The 17509-nt window shown below is 41.3% G+C and overlaps 1 protein-coding gene across 1 annotated transcript in view; it reads left to right on the top strand.

The window, feature by feature from the left end:
- Positions 1 to 17509, top strand: part of LOC138826693 (contactin-associated protein-like 4) — a 231888-nt gene that overhangs the window by 169401 nt on the left and 44978 nt on the right. Inside the window, exons 13-15 of the mRNA XM_070021932.1 lie at positions 5546 to 5743; positions 9371 to 9527; positions 12713 to 12840. Of these exons, the coding sequence (XP_069878033.1) occupies positions 5546 to 5743; positions 9371 to 9527; positions 12713 to 12840 (483 nt within the window). The remainder of the gene's footprint in view (positions 1 to 5545; positions 5744 to 9370; positions 9528 to 12712; positions 12841 to 17509) is intronic.

Raw genomic sequence — 17509 nt, 5'->3', positions numbered from 1 at the left:
ACTGTATTTGATGTTGGTATAATTTGTGGAGGGGAAGGGAAAAAACAAATCGTTTACATAGGGATACAGGTGGACCCATTGCAACAATGAGATGTACAAGTCGTTATGTCCAGAAACGAACTTTACAACCTTGGCCGGGGGGTAGGGGTGGGGGCCCTTAGGAGAGCAGGGTGGGTGCGGGGGTGGGAGATAGGAAGGGATGGGAAGGGGAAACAAAGGAGGAGGCAACAATGCTTGATAAGAAATGTACTCATTATCTTGCCCATGTAATTGTAACCCCTCTGTACAGTATTTTCACAATTAAAAGAAAGAAAGAAAGATATTGGTAAGTTGCTAAAAACCCTTTGGAAGAAGAAGTCTAAGAACAGACACACATCCACACACCAGAAATACTGAAATGACCTTTGCCCTCTTCCCAATGGAGTGGACGAGTGTCACTGGAATGTCTGCCAGCCAGGGGTTGCTTGTGCAGACACAGGCATTTTCGTCCAAAGCAAGACACAAACCAAACTAACCAAACCAAGTAACAAATCCCTCCAAATCTGTAACAACTTGGATTAAAGGATGGAGGGCTATAGCTACACCTTTGTAGTGGAGTGCCTACCGTCTGAGAGAAAAGAAAAACCTAAGGATCTGTGCCTTTTCTCCTCCTTAGAGGAGATTAGTTACATTGCCCAGCCCAAGGCTGGCTCCGACTTTATGGACAGAGCAGGGCTGCTGGTCACCCTGTAGTTACTCTGTGCCTCACAAACTGGGGTTTCTGTCTTGTGGTACAACACCATCATGCACAAGAACATCTGGTCCTTGGGGTATTAGCCCTGATGCATGGATGCAAAAGCTGGGGTGTGAAATTCCTGCAAGTAAATGTCCCCTAATGCAAAGAGCCTGCTGTGTGGTTAGGGAGTTAGATGGTAGGAGAAGATACATGGTTGCCGGCAGCTAACTCTATGTAGCTGTCTAGCTCGTGATCTTCCAAGGAGGATAACATCCTAGACAATTCAGCATTGTAGGCTTCACATCATTTTGCCACCCAATCTGTTATCTCTAGTTTGCAGAATTATAAAACAGTTCCAAGGCGGTGAGGCACGAAGCTACCTACAACAGCTTCAGGAAACCGGAAAGGCTCTGCTCTCATCTACTTGTTCATCACTCATTGATCCCTTTTCCTGTTCCCTCATTGCTCCAACACACATCTTCTTCTGCATGTGGTGCTCAGATCATTGCTGGCAGCACCCCCAGTTTGCCTGTCAGAAACGATCACCGATCTCCCAGTGAGAAAGATGAGTGGAGTCAATGGGAAAACATCGCATTACAAATCTCCATGAAGTCTTTGACTTTGATCATCATGATTGCCAAGCAGGTGTTTGCATCAACATCAGCTAACATGACCATGTCTGAAAAACAGGAAAGAGGCTCTAGGCTGAGAATTTTCAGTGATTTCTCTTTCCCTTCCCCCCGCCCCCATCCCCCACCTTTTCATGCAGAAGATGCAGAGCTGGCTTCCTGGGGACCAAATCCATTGCAGAAATTTCACTGCATTTGCTTTGCCCTGGAAATCTAGAGAGTTTGATCATATGTGAAAGTTGGCTCTACTTTACAGATATATTTGCAAACATATATAAGGTTGTATGCACTAATGTGCAAACATACTGAATGTGGTATGGGATTTGCAGGGGAACATTGCAATGGGGTAACTCTTTTGAACAACTAACGAGGGAATGATGGGAGGCTTTGATCAAGGGGAGGGGTGTGGACATGCAAAGAGGAAGGCTGGGTGAATGCGGTCAGAATCTCCAATGTCCCGTGTGAAAATGGGCTTAGGACTTAGGGGATGGATGAGATCGGGAGAGATGGGGGAGAAGGATGGAAAGGGTGTCATCAGTCAAGATGTGTGACACTCATACGGTGTCATGTTGACTTGAAACCCTGTCGTGCAACTACTGAAAGATAATAGAAACAAAACAAAGAGTGGCCCCAGTTTAAACTTTATAAAATTACCTGCAGGGGCTGGGAAGGTGGCTCAGTGGTAGAGCGCTTGCCTTGCATGCATGAGGCCCTGGGTTCGATTCCTCAGCACCACATAAGCAAAAAGAACAAACCCGGAAGTGGTGCTGTGGCTCAAGTGGTAGAGTGCTAGCCTTGAGCTGAAGAGCTGAGGGACAGCGCCTAGGCCCAGAGTTCAGGCCCCACGACTGGACCCCCCCCCAAAAAAAAAATTACCTGCAGAAATGATCAGAATATTGAAAGACTTCATAATTTCAAAGGAAACCTTTTTAATGAACTGGTGCTTTCAGTGATGGCCACACACCCTGGTCTTGGCTCCTAGGAAACCTTGAGAATCATTTGTTAATTGTGACCCAGCAGATGCTGGGACCTATACAGCAGTTCCTCTCAGAGTGACCCAAAAGGCACAGTGATAATGGCCTCAAGCAGGCTCATTGTCCTGTTCTTTTGGCAGCTGCTGCTCAGCCAGAGCTGAGCTTCTTCATACAAGCCACTGCTTTGTTCCCCGAACACACACACACAAGCAGAAACCAGCAGAGCCTAGGCTAAATGATTAGCCAGATTTGCCGGTTAATAAGAACCTGAAACTTCCAAACCACCATGGTTGGTAGAGTTGGCTAAAATAATAAGAGTTTCCATTCTACTCTGGTGCCTTGTTCTGCCAGTGTATTTATTCCAAATTTGGAAATGAATGCTGAGATTTACTCAGCTTTCCTAAGGACACAAATCTGCAGTCATGATTCCTGAAGGCCCCGACCCTGTACTGATGATGGCTGCCCACAATTAATTTCATCAGCTTATACATCATGGCCTCTTTGAAAAGAGAATCCTACGGCTCAATCTCCCAGGTGAGCTGAAATACAAAGGGGCAAATAAAAATATCAACTGTTGGTTCACAGAAAGATAGTAGAAGGCCACAAGACAGATATCTTTGTTTTCCATCTCATTTAGCCAACCTCTGTCTGAGCAGAGGCAAAAAATCCCCAAAGTCCATCTCTTATCTATTTTTTAATAGCAGATTCCTATAAATGTATTAGCCAAAAGGAGGTGGGGATACAGGAGGGAAGTGCTGTTTTCCTCCAATTTGGCCAATTCCCCTACGAGGCAGAAGGATTCCCTCCCTTAACATAAGTAGGAGGGTTGGATAAATGGTAATTTTGTTTCTTTTTTTGTCCAATTTAAAACATTACAAGAGGTTGTCAAATATACTGTCGTCAGAATTATCTAAATAACACTCATTAAAAAATAGGTATATCACGTTAGATCATTTTATTTTTTAACATAAGTTTTTTTATGGTGAAAATACTCTACAGAGGGGTTACAGTTATATGAGCAAGGTAATGAGTACATTTCCTATCAAGCATTGTTGCCTCCTCCTTTGTTTTTCCCCTACCACCCTTCCTTCCCACCTCCTCAACTACACTCCCCCCCACCCCCACCCCCACTCCTGCCTAAATTGTAAAATTTGTTTTTCAACATAGCATCTTGTACATTAGATCATTTTATAAAATAAAAACTCAAATCACATATTGACAGTCCCAGAGTCTAACCATACTCCCTATCAGTTGCAAAGATTTCAAACAGCAAAAAGAGAAAACTAAGCCTGGTGCTGGTGGCTCATGCCTGTCATCTTACCTACACAGGAGGCTGAGATCTGAGGATTGTGGGTCAAAGCCAGCCCAGGGCAAGAAAGTCTGTGAGACTCTTACTTCCAATAAACTACTCTGAAAAAGTCAAGAGTGGCACTGTGGCTCAAAGTGGTAGAGCACTAGCCTTGAGCTAAAGCAGCTCAGGGACAGCACCCAGGCCCTGAGTTCAAGACCCAGGATTGGCTAAAAGAGAGAAAGTGGGAGAGAGAGAGAGGGAGGGAGAGATGGAGGAGAGAGAGAGAGAGAGGGAGAACGAGAGGGGAAAACTAACAACATTAGATATTTAAGCAGAAAATAATGACTAAATTCCAAGTACAATTTAATCATTGCTCTTTAAGTCACTAATGATATGATTTTAGGTGCAATTTCACATTCTGCCATAAAACTTCCAGTAGAATCCCATAGTAAACTGTCTTTGTGCATGCTGTTTCTATTTACCTGTAGGCATGTTATACATCATACCATTTCACCCCATAATTAAACAATGCAAACAGTTCCTTACCTATCAAATTGTAAGCCGTTTGAGCTATCTCTTGTTCGAGTAAATAAAGTATGCAGAGGAAAAGTTGAAGGACACACAACACAGCTCTTGTCCGTGATGGACATTGTGGGATTCCTGTTTCCTCTAAGTAAGTTTGTGGATGAGTCTGATGGGATGTGTATGAATGAACATTCAGGTAGTAGTAATGGCAGCTTCTTGTAGCTACTCAAAGGTATCTTATTGTAGTGTGTGCTAGTTGAGCTGCTGACACCAGGGCATATTGTGGTCAGTTCAAAAGAGTAACTTCCTTTTTCCTTGCCAAACTCACCAGATCTCAGAGTACCAGAATGAATGTTTGCAAGTTAGATTTGAAAACAGCTAGAAATATCCTCACAAGTCAATGTTCAGTAAAGAGAGATCAAAAGGAGCTTACCTGCCTTTCCGCTGGGACTAGGAAGACTTTGCAAAATTTTTCATTTTTAAGCCCCTTGCTTCTATTATATAATAGAAAATATTTCACTAACTCTACGCGAGGCCATTTTTCAAAAACGTTGTGACATCATTGACTCCTGGGCATGTCAGTTGTAACAAATACATTTTTGCAATGATAATAATTTCTTGAAGGAAAGTGAAATCAAGATGCATCTTAAAAAAATAGATAGAATAACAGACTTGATGAAGTATAGCACAAAAAAGTGACCAATGAACCAGCTGCCGGTGGCTCACGCCTGTGATCCTAGCTCCTCAGGAGGCTGAGATCTGAGGATCGCAGTTCAAAGCCCACCCAGCCAGAAGTGTCTGAGACTCTTATCTTCAACTCACTACTGAAAAGCCAGACAGAGCTATGGCTTGAGTGACTTTAGTTTAAAACACACACACACACACACACACACACACACACACACACACACACACACACACACACACACACACACACACACACACACACACACACACACACACAGATTCAGGGACAGTGCCCAGGCCCCGAATTCAAGCCCTGCGTGCAACACGCACACACACACACACACACACACACAAAGATTCAGGGACAGTGCCCAGGCCCCGAATTCAAGCCCTGCGTGCAACACACACACACGCACACACACACGCACACACACACACACACACACACATTAATGAGATTTTTCTATTTTGTTTTTGATCATAGAAGGGATCAAACAAAATCACAAACAAATGCATGGTGGCAGTCTCTCCATTTTGGAGGAGGAGTCCCTGGACTCTGTGTGTGAGCACCCATTGGGGTGGAAATGACCCCGCAGAGAGGTCAGCTGAAGTTTAGGAGCACTTGGACTCAGAGAAGAGGTGATCTTGATTTTCTTTTATTTATTTTAACTTTTGCAGACTAGTGATGGTCTCCTCTCTTTCTCCCCCCATTTCCGCATACAAGAAACGACGTGGAGCATCGTACAGCACAACGGCTCGGACCTGACCCGGGTCCGCAGCGCCCACCCCGAGCAGCCGCACGCCGGGGTCTTCCGGTACCCGGCCAGCGCCGAGCAGCTGCAGGCCACCATCCGCCAGGCCGAGCACTGCCAGCAGGAGCTTGCCTACTACTGCAAGAAGTCACGGCTGGTCGATCAGCAAGGTAGGGAAACTGAGGCAGCGCCCGCGGTTGGAGGAAGGGACCAGGCTGTGAGTCGCGGTTGCCGGTTCACCTCTGGGGAACGCTGAAAATTAGAACAAGTCATTGGAAACCGTCCAGTCAGGACCCAGCAAGATCCAGTCCAAATTCTCCATGGGAGTCTCATTCCCTTTTGAGAATTGTAAATAATAGTAATGATCATTCAATAATATTAGTACTGGGAGATGTATACTTTAATATCTAGGCAATAGATGTGTTATTAATATATTTATATATAAAAACATTCCTATGTTACGTGGAACTACATGTATATATATATGTATATATGTATATATATGAATACATATGTAGAAACAAATATGTAAATATACTTTATAATATTTGGAATTTAATATTACTAAATATTCTTAATAATAATAATATTATTATTGTTGTGTGCTGGTGCACAATGAACTCAGGGCCTGAGGTCTGAGGCTAAGCTGTTTAATCGAGGCTGGTGCTCTACTTGAGCTATGACCCCTCCACTTCTGGCACTTTGCTGTTTAATTGGCAATAAAGAGTCTCACACACTTTTCTATCTGGGCTGGCTTTGAACCGTGACCCTCAGGTCTCAGCCTCCTGAGGAGGTGGGATTACAGGCGTGAGCCATAGCACTTGGCAAATATCTCTTCTTTTTTTTTTTTTTTGGATCCAGTTGTGGGGCCTGAACTCTGGGCCTGGGCGCTGTCCCTCAGCTCTTCAGCTCAAGGCTAGTGCTCTACCACTTGAGCCACAGCACCACTTCTGGCTTTTTTCTTTTTGCTTATGTGGTGCTGAGGAATCGAACCCAGGGCCTCATGCATGCAAGGCAAGCACTCTACCACTGAGCCACCTTCCCAGCCCCAAGTATCTCTTCTTATTCCTCTACACTCACCCCGTCCTATGTATAATTTAATGTACACCCCCGAAAACAGGCTTACTCCTGGGGGTTGGGGCATTGGGAGTGTGGAGTCTAAACATGCCATTACTAGAGGAGTACATTCTGTGACTGGAATGTACAGCGGTGACTGTAGTTAGTCACTAGGCTGGAAATTTGCTGGGAGAGGTTGAACACGCATGCATGCGTGTACACACACACACACACATACACACACACAGGAAGTGACGGATGTGACAGAGTAGCATTGCCACCATTTCTCCAGACACACCCACATCAAAACATCACACCGTACCGAACGCATTGGATGTGTGCCTTTTAATTTTAAATCAGCTTTACTTACATAAAGTGAAAAATAAAGCAGAAAGGACCACCGTGACAGGCCCAGATACATCAAACACTAATAGAACCAAAAAGGAACAAAGAGAAAACCTCACAATGCCCACATTGTTTGTGAGCACCCCCCTCCCCCGCCACCTTGGGGTGACGGAAATAGCACAGAACTTGAAGTTGCGTTCTTCAAGGCCCCTGCTGCTCTGGAACCTTCCAGCCACTGCTAAAGACAACAGTACATTCCAGCAGAAGGCTGTAGGAGCAAATGGATCATTGCTAATGACAGGTTTATTTTATTTTTTTCAAGTCAATGACCCTCAGGGTGAGGGCAGATAAATTGAATGGAGAGAGAGGGTCTCATTCAGACTCTGAGGTCTTGGGAAGAAACTCTAGGAGGAAGAAGAATGGGAAGAGGGCTGGATCTTCATGAATGAGCAGTGTTCAGGTGGTAGTGACCTAGCTGAGGGCAAATATGAGAAGTGGTAGAAAAGGACATTGTCAGAGACTGGGTAGCTATGACCCAGTACCTAGTGAAGGACCCTGGGATGTATAGCTCATGAAGGACTTGGACTACAGTAATAGGTGCAGTATGCGTTCATGGATGCCTTCATATTAACTTTTCATTTCTGAATTCTCATGAGTTTTGAAATATATTCTTATACTTATTTCAATTATTTACTTACTTTAAAAAAAGTCTTGGATGCAACCAGAGACATTTATTTGGTACCTTGAAAACTTTCAGGGGGTGTCTATTTTATAGGAAGATCAAAGGTTTCGGGGTTAAAAAAGAGAGTTAGTATTTAGGAAGAATTTATTTTCTCTTCCATCTATGAACACATAATTATTTAAGTGGTGGATTAAATATATCTGGTAAATGTTTCAAGTAGGCTTAACCTTTCAGTAATGAGTTAATCATGCAAGTATAAAGAATGATAAAGATTCTTGATATTAATCACGTCATGTGTGACACAAGCTTCTTTTTTCTTTTTTTAATTTCTTTTTTTCTTTTTTTTAATTGTGAAAATACTGTACAGAGGGGTTACAATTACACGAGCAAGATAATGATATTCCTTCCTCCCTTCCCTTTCCTTCCCTCCTATCCTTCTTTCCTTCCCTCCTTTCCTTCTTTCCTTCCTTCCTTTCTTTCTTTCTTCCTTCCTTCCTTTCTTTCCTTCTTTTGACATTCCTTCCTTCCTTCCTTCTTTCTTTCTTTCTTTCTTTCTTTCTTTCTTTCTTTCTTTCTTTCTTTCTTTCTTTTCTTTCTTTCTTTCTTCTCTCTCCTTCCCTCCTTCCCTTCTTTTTATCTCTCTCTTTCTCCCTTTCTCCCTCTCTCCCCCTTCTTGTAGTGAGTGAGGTTGTCAGAGGGATTATGTAATTGTTAAATTAAAATAAACGTGCACATTTGTATGCAAGGGAGAAATAATTAGCAAACACGGAAGCTTCTTAGTGGCGATTCTCAGGTAACTTCAGGGTTTAAAGGTCCCCAGAAAAAATGATCTGGCACCTCTGAATTCCTGACCGGTTCCATGTCACTTGCATTCTTCTCTCTCTCATTCTGGAATGGCTGTGATTTGTCCTCTGAGCTTTTCTTCTTTCTAAGATGGATTGCCTACATGTCTCAGCTCGCTTTCTACAAATCTCGCCTAAATGTTCTGTCTGTTCTTTGTTCCAGTTCCGTGGCATCATGTTTAGTCTTAACTCTGAGAAGTAGCTGGTAGCAGAACATTTGTTGTTGAAAGAGATACATTTGGCTAAGGGAAACTTTTTTTTTCCTAGTGTTATATTTGCTTCAGGCTTAAAGATCTCTCAGTATTATTTCTGTAGTTTCAAAATAAATAGCCAGGCTGGTAAATGGAAGGGAAAAACCCGACTGCCAAATAAATCTTAAGTCATGACAAGAGAATGCAGCACCATGGCTAAGGTTAAAAGAATCAGCTAGCAGATCTTTAACCAATTTCCATCGTGAGATAACTTGGTGCTTTTACATAACATGCCACACTGTTTTAATGGGTGTTTCATGATTCCCAATCAATTTTGCTTTCTTAGGGAATGACTACAGTTTATACAAACTTTTTTCAAAATGACTTTCAAAGAGATTGCATATATGAGGTACAATTAATACATTTTTTTGACTCGTGTGCTAAGTTAAATAGAAACTACTGGTTTCTACTCAAGGGAAATATATATATATATATATATATATATATGTATATAATTTAAGGCTAAATATTGACTTATTTTATTTTTAAAGCTTTTCTTGGAATACCTTTATGCTACAGCAACCTTTTGCTTTCTCCTTTTACTCTTTTCAATGACTTAGGAGTAATGGGGAGTATTCTGGGATGGAGGGGGTGGTCCCACTTCTCATTCCTGTCTTTCAGATGGAAGTCCTCTGAGCTGGTGGATTGGAAGGACCAATGAAACCCAGACTTACTGGGGAGGCTCCGTGCCGGAGCTCCAAAAATGTACTTGTGGCTTGGAAGGGACTTGTATTGATGCCCATTACCATTGTAACTGCGACGCGGACCGGAATGAATGGTGATCTTCTCATGTTTTCTTTATTCAAGAGAAAATCTAGGCTCTTAAATGAGTAATCTTAGTATGTATACAGCTAGGCAAGTACTTGGGTGGGTGAGCTCAAGGAAGAAGATAGATGAAGGTGTGTTTTGATGAAAAATACTTCAAGCAATCAAATCCTCAATTTAAGAGCAAAGCCATGGGGGGTGGAGGGGAGGTTCCTTGTCTGTAATAGGCCATACATTTATTTCATTTTCCTAATATGACAAATAGAGACATCTATCACATGGAAGTCAGTTTATTTACAGTGTCTCTGGAAACCTATGTATGAATAAGCATTCCATTATTTTCAAATGTATTTATAGTCAGTCACAAAGGATAGCTCATCAATAATCTGTTTATATAAAAAATTTAAATATGAAACCCACTAATTTCTAACCATCACTTTTTGTGCAGGTCGTAGGCTTGAATTCAGGGCCTGGGTACTGTCCCAGGGCCTTTTCTCTTTTCTTCAAGGCTAGTGCTCTGCCACTTGAACCACACCTGCACTCCCAGCTTTTTAATGGTTCATTAGAGATAAGAGTCTCACGGACGTTCTGGCCCAGGCTGGCTTTTAACTGTGACCCTTAGATCTCAGCCTCCTGAGTAGCTAGCAGTACAGGCATGAGCCACCAGCACCCAGCTCACTATTATTTCCTAACATTCCAGCTCAACCCCCTTCCCCCCTCTCCCTTTTATGGTGGTAAAGTACAGATCTCAAGACTAGCATAGCATTTGAATGGCAGGCACCATACCCAAGCCACAGGATGCTAGAACTCAAAGGTAACACAAACTTCTTGGGACAGAGGGATTTCAGGAATCACAGAGTTGGGGGAGGGAAGAATGACTGGAAATGGAGGAATTTCTTGGGGCTCCACTGAACAAACTCCTGCTACCACCCCCAGATTTTCAACAGCCCTTGCACAGAGAGTTATTTTTAAAAGGAAAAACTGAACAAATTATACTGAGATTTCTCTAATGACTACCAGAGAAGAGATGGTATGGAGAGTTAAAGTTCTGAGATGTCAGTCCATTCTGCTTATCATCTGGCTCACAGAAGACCCTCATCTTTCTTTACAGCAAATATCATGTCCCAGAAATGAGAGAAAAAGAACAAAAATGGAGAGAAAAATAGACATAGGGCAACCTAATTAAGTATAAAACCAAACACCTAAATTTATTGTGAAAAGGTTGTCATTTAATTACCTATGAAAACAATAATGAAATCATGGATCAATGACAGAATCCAGGATCTTCGCTGTGTATCATCCCAAACATTCAAAGTATTCTAGCAATCACTGAATGTTCCAAAAAAGAACAAACTTTGATCCAAAGTCAAGAAGTTAAAAGAAGTTATTATAAAGAAAGAAACCCCAGGGTACTCATGTTAAATTAGCAGGCAAAAACTTGGAAGCAACTATTATAAGCATTTTTGAAGACTTCAAGGCAAAAATAATCATAAGCCAAGAAAGAATCATAAGCAAATAAATGAGAACTATTTTAAAGAAGAAAATGCAGATTTTAGAACAGCAAAGCACAATATCTGAAATGAAAAAGTCTAATAGAAATTCTCCAGGCTAAAGAGAAATAATATCAGGTGAACACTGAAATCTCCAGAAAGAATCAAAGAGAACAAGAAATCGTAAATATGTTTGTAAATCTAAAACACAGGGTTTAAGTTCTTAATTGCAAAAATAAAATCCACGGAATAATTGTAAAGTGTATAACATTTGCATTTAAATATATTAGGACAATTTCATACAGAACAAACATGGAGTGTATTGGTGTGTATGTGGTGGAGGTGTTAAATAACTTGACTCATGGGAGAATTTTCAGACTTCTTTGTGGTAGTAGGGTTTGAATTCAGGGCTTGCTCTTGGTTATGTAGGTGCTTTACCACTTGAACCATGCATCCAGCTTGGCTTTTTGATGGTGCTTTTGAGAATTTTGAGATGTTAAGTGTTAAGGTGCTGGTGTTAAATCCCAGTCCTCCAGCTCTTGGTCTTCTGAGTAGCTAAGGTTATGTGTCTGAATTATGGGTATTCAGCTTTTAAGCTTTTTATGTTTAAAATACAGACTTGATTTTATTTTTAGGCCAGCCTGCATTAAAGTTCTCTTTATGCTTCTCATATAGCTGGGATGAGAAACATATAATACCACACCTGGCTTTTATTGGTTGAGATGCGGGACGAGGGGAAGCGGTCTCCCTAATTTTTGCCTAGGCTGGCCTCAAACCAGGATCCTCCAGTTTTCTGCCACCTGTGTAATTAGGATTATAAGTGTGAACCATTGTGCCCAGCCCATTTTGATATTGTTTTCCATCATAAAATATGAGTAGACTGTAATACACAGTACATGTATTTTCACTTTATAAAGAAAACATTAAAATTCAAAGAAAGATTTTTTTTTAGCTAAAAACTGAATTGAGTAAATAAATCTGAATATTAGAAATTCAGAGGAGACCAAGATGAAGGAGCAAAAGGGAAACACGTGGTACAGGGAAAAATAACAAGAAACAAAACAAAATGCTAAACCTATAAACATACGATCAGTCATTGTTCAAAACTTTAGTGAATTTAACCTTTTTCAGCAAAGGTAGAAAAGAGTCCTCTGAATTAAAAACAAATCCCCCGCTTTATTCTAATTTTAACATATGCTACATTGACTATTGTGAATTTTAATATGTACAAGAAGATCTTTAACTTACCATGATTTCGGTGTACTGAGATGAGCAATTGGGTCATTATTTTCTTGTTCGTATGCAAATATAGCTAAAAACATCTTGGTTTTGAAATGCAGTGGAAGTTGTTGTTCATTTAAAAATTACCAGAATAAGCCAGGCACTGGTAGTAGCTCATCCTGTAATCCTAGCTACTCAGGAGGCTGAGATCTGAGGACTGCGGTTTGAAAACAGCCTGGCGAAGGAAAGTCTCTGAGACTCTTATCTCCAATAAACCACTCAAAAAAGAAGCCAGAAGTAGTCCTGTGGCTCAAGTGGTAGATCACTGGCCTTGAGCAAAAGAAGCTCAGAGATAGCAGCGCCCAGGCCCAGAGTTCAAACCCCAGGACTGGCAAAATAAATAAATAAATAAATAAATAAATAAATAAATAAATAAATAAAATTACCAGAGTTATTTTAATAATGTTGCTACTTTTTTAATTTTTAGGACGAATGACACTGGATTCCTTTCGTATAAAGAACATCTACCGGTAACAAAGATTGTGATTACAGACACTGGGCGGCCACATTCAGAAGCAGCTTATAAACTGGGGCCTTTGCTGTGCAGGGGAGATAGTAAGTGATTCATGAAGCGTGCTGGGAAGTGACCCGAGGAAAGACCTTCGCGTGCATCATATGTCTGTCATCTGGTAACCCTCCAGCTTCCCTCAGAACATAGAAGCACCGGGATACATAGTTCAGTCAGTCATTCAATGAATGCCTTTGATAAATTGGGTGGTGGTGGGAAAGCTTGTTGGAATGCTGAGAGAAAAGATGGTTGGGTTGTACCTTCTGACCGGTCCATGAATGCATTCCAGGACCCTTAAATTAGTACTCACTTTGTTATGAATTCCTGGGAACCTTCAACTGGTAAGCCTGGCAGGCAGGGAGGGGGGCTGAAGAGGTGGTAAACTTAGGCCATCGGTAGGATCAAGTGCCAGTTAGATCAAACATATTTCATCTTAATCTCTTATTAATTTTTTAAATCAATTTGTGTGCAAGAGAATTGACTTTAAACCAGTGAGAACTACTGTTATGTTTATTCAGTATATTAGCATCTAAAGCAGAATTTTTAAAATTCATACATCATAGTTTATACACAAAATGCACACAGACAGACATACACATAGGCACACACATGTGTGCTTTATTTATACAATGTGTATCACACAGACATGAATACACACATACACATATGTTCTCAATAAGTGCTCAAATGAGCAAGTATATCTTGTCCATAGATTGTTAACCACCCTGAAATCATTTAGCTGAGAGGCAGGAGCATTAATTATATATGCTTTTAGTATTTCCAGAACCTAAAATAGAAATTGAAGAAAAATGTGTTTACCTTAAAGCATACCTTAAGCTGGGCGCCAGTGGCTCATACCTGTAATCCTAGCTACTCAGGAGGCTGATATCTGAGGATCACAGTTCAAAGCCAGCTGGGACAAGAAACTCTGGAAGACTCTTATCTCCAATAAACCACCAGAAAACCAGAAGTGGTGCTGTGGCTCAAAGTGGTAGAAAGCTTGCCTTGAACCAAAAAGCTTAGAGACAGAGTACAGGCACTGAGTTCATTCCCCAAGACTGCCAAAAGAGAGAGAGAGAGAGAGAGGGAGAGGGAGAGGGAGGGGAGGGGGGAGAGAGGAAGGAAGAGCAAGTGAGGGAGGGGAGAGAGAGAGAGAGAGAGAGAGAGAGAGGGAGAGGGAGGGAGAGGGAGAGGGAGAGGGAGAGAGGGAGGGAAGGAGAGAGGGAGAGAAGGAGGGAGGGTTGGGAGGGTTGGGAGGGAGGGGTACCTTAAAATATCATCCCAAGATCTCAGCACACAGGAACAGCATAGATCTCACAATTTTGTAGATAGGAGCAGATTTGTAGAAAAGCGAAGCTGATATTAGCCTATAAAATGATATGTATACATTGTATACACTGGCTGGCTATCACATCCGCCTTCCTCCCAACTCCATCTCTGGTGTGGATCTCCTGTCTTTCCCGTCCTGCCACAGGCCCATCATCACATGGATATTTCATGTAGATGCAAATGGTGTGCACACAGATGAGCTAGACCTCAGCATTACTTGGAAGCGTATTCAAGTCAGAGGAGCCATGCAGAGATGGAGTGGTGTGATCTAACTGATGTTTGAGTGAGATTGAGCAGGCTAGAGTCAAAGCTAGGAGCCTGGGTACAAGACCCTGTTATTAACTCAGCAGAGAGACTAGGGTCACTTGGCTCAGAGCCTCCGTGGTGATATGGAAGTCATTCTAAATGGAGGATCAATCCAATTTGCTGATGTATTGGTATAAATCTCAAGAAAGAAAAGTCAACAGTGGCAGGAAGGTGTTTGGTGTAATAGTCAAGGGACAGACGGGCAGGCAAAGATTGTCTCCGGGGTGAAGGCATGTCAGTGGGGGCGCTTTGGAGCTCACTCTCTGGATCTGTTCAGGCTGAGACGCCATTAGATCCTCCAATAAAGATATGGAGATGCCACTTTGAGATTTCCAGGCTTCTGAAATATATTCCTATGTCACATATATGCATATATGTATAGAAGTAATAAACTAGCTGGAGTTATTGTGGCTGGAGAAATTCAATACCAGGGCCTTGGTCACGAGGAAGAAGAAAAGAAGATGGAGAATTTCTAATTGTTGAGGATAAAGGCAGGAGTGTTTAAGTATCTGGACTCCAAGTGGAGAGGATGCTTCTAGAAGGTGAGGACAGCGACCTGTGGGCATTGGGTGTGGAGGAGGGTAGATACCAGATAGCAGAGACCTGGAAGCGGCGGCAGAGCTAGCCAGAGGCCGGGAGAGGAGGAGGGAGAGTCCACATGGCCAGGCGGGAACATCTCTTCTATTTTGATTTTCTATTCCCCAGAACAACTTTTCCATGTGTTTTTCTTCCCTGGTAGAAGGTCAGGGACAAGAAGCTTTTGTGCTTGGGAAAGCTGTAAAATCATTCTCTAAGAACACAAGACTCATAATGGAGAAAATAAGGAGCTAGTGTGTGATTGAAGAGTAGCCTTTAACGTCCACCTTTGCCATGATGTTATGTCTCACGTGTGTTCACATATGCAATTCTTTAAGAGATGTGTCTACTCATCTCCAACCACATATAAAGACTGCAGCTAAGTCCTACAGGCAGTAAGGAGCTATGAACTAAGGAGCTATGAACTAAGAAGTCAATTATGAATAATTTACTAGCTCCTATTTTTGAATGATTATGGTCAAGTCAAATAATTAATTAATATATAAATGTAATATCTGGACATGGAAAAATTCAGTGTGTTTAATTGAAAACATATACTTTAACAAAAAGTCTATACGTATGCAAATACCAAAAGATACTAAAGACTATTTTAACATTCAGAGTACTTGAAAGATCTTTTCAAAAGAAGGATAATAATCTGAATGTCAAGTTCCTTTTGACTTTATCCATGTCGATAAAGCGGCGACACTTTTACTAGAGTCTGGTCAATGAAAGGTCTTAATTATACTGACATTTGTTGTATTTTTTTCTCAGATCAGAATGACTCCACTTTTGTTGTTTGAAAACCTGTATTGGGTTATAGCTGGTCTATTGGTGGTTGTTGCTCTTCTCTAAAGGATTTCTGAACTTTATTGATAGCTATGCATGTTAATGAAGGGAATCTGTGTTAGGTTGACCAGATTTATCTTTAATTATCAGATATTCCCCTTTGTGTGTTATAATCCCATCATTTGCTTCAAGCAAAGGACACTGAACAGTTGTAAGGCTCTCCCTGGGAACCTAACACAACTCCATAGCTTTGTCTCAACCTTATTCTGGAATGACCAGAGTTTAATGAAACCCCAAATTTAAATAAGCTTGCCTCACCCATTTTTCTCTTTTGTATACCCTCATATACCTAGACAAAAGGTAAGAGGATGTTTGCTCCAAAATTCTATTCTTCTAGACTCTTCTAAATTAATAGTGTGTCTTTGGAGAATGGAAATTTATACACATTTGTCATTAATATCAAAAACAGTTTTATATAAAATGAATACAAGAATAATGATAAGGAATATATTCTTCAGGGATTGTGTATAAAATTCTTTTAGTGTGAGGACATTATTATTATTATTATTATTATTATTATTATTATTTTGGTGTGGGTCCTGGGACTTGAATTCAGTCTGGGAGCTGTCCTTGAGCTTTTATGCTCAAGGCTAGTGCTCTGCCACTTGAGCCACGGCTCCATTTCTGTCTTTTTTGTGGTGGTTAACTGGAGATAGAAGTCTCATGGACTTTCCATCCTGGGCTGGTTGTGAACCACGATCCTCAGATCTCAGCCTCCTGAGTAGGTAGGATTTCAGGTGTGAGCCACCGCCTCCCGGCTTTCTGCATCATAGGAGGTATTTGTCATATAACCTTACTGAAGGGGTGGAGGGAAGAGAGAGGAGAGAATGTTTTCCACTATTCGGCCATTGACGGACACCTTTCTGTGACCACAGAATGTAATTATCTTCTGTCAGATTTCATGTGCTTCACTTGCAGTGTGCTGTATGGATTTCTAGTGAGGTTCATAAATAGTTGAAACCAGTCATAGGGGTTCCAGAAAGAGGAAATAGTGTTAGATCCAATCAATACATAGGTTTTTCTGTTCTAATCACATAGCGTGTAATTAATCGTGCGATTTTATTTCTGAAGAGAGCTATATTTCCAGTCTATTTTTAACAATTCATAAATATTTAGAAGATGCATTTAATGGCTAAATATGCCTTACATCAGTGCCTGGACATTTCTAAAAATTTTGACTATTTAAGCAAGGATTCTAATTTCTGTCTTCCTTCAGTTGCTGCCTCTAGGCACGCCCCAGGAAAGCAATCATCTACTTTCTTTCTCTGTAAGTCTATTCATTTCAAAAGGTTGTTCTGTTCGTGAGAAAACTAGAAGTTTAGCACAACATTTATTTTTAAGAAGTACATATGTTAACGTAGTACTAAATTAAATTTTCTAAATGGGCTTTTGTGAATTTTTTTTTTTTTGCCAGTCATGGGGCCTGAACTCTGGGTCTGGGTGCTGATCCTCAGCTCTTCAGCTCAAGACTAGCGCTCTACCTCTTGAACCACAGTGCCACTTCTGGCTTTTTCTGCTTATGTGGTGCTGAGGAATCGAACCCAGGGCCTCATGCATGCAAGGCAAGCACTCTACCACTGAGCCACCTTCCCAGCCCTCTAAATGGGCTTTTAAAAAAAGAAATCTGAATATATGGAATCAAAAAGTGTATCACCC

This window comes from Dipodomys merriami, unplaced genomic scaffold, assembly GCF_024711535.1.
Source record: "Dipodomys merriami isolate MVZ:Mamm:240054 unplaced genomic scaffold, mDipMer1.0.p SCAF_148, whole genome shotgun sequence".
Taxonomy (NCBI): Eukaryota; Metazoa; Chordata; class Mammalia; order Rodentia; family Heteromyidae; genus Dipodomys; species Dipodomys merriami.
The sequence above is the reverse complement of the archived record's forward strand: the minus strand, read 5'-3'. Positions and strand labels throughout refer to the sequence as shown.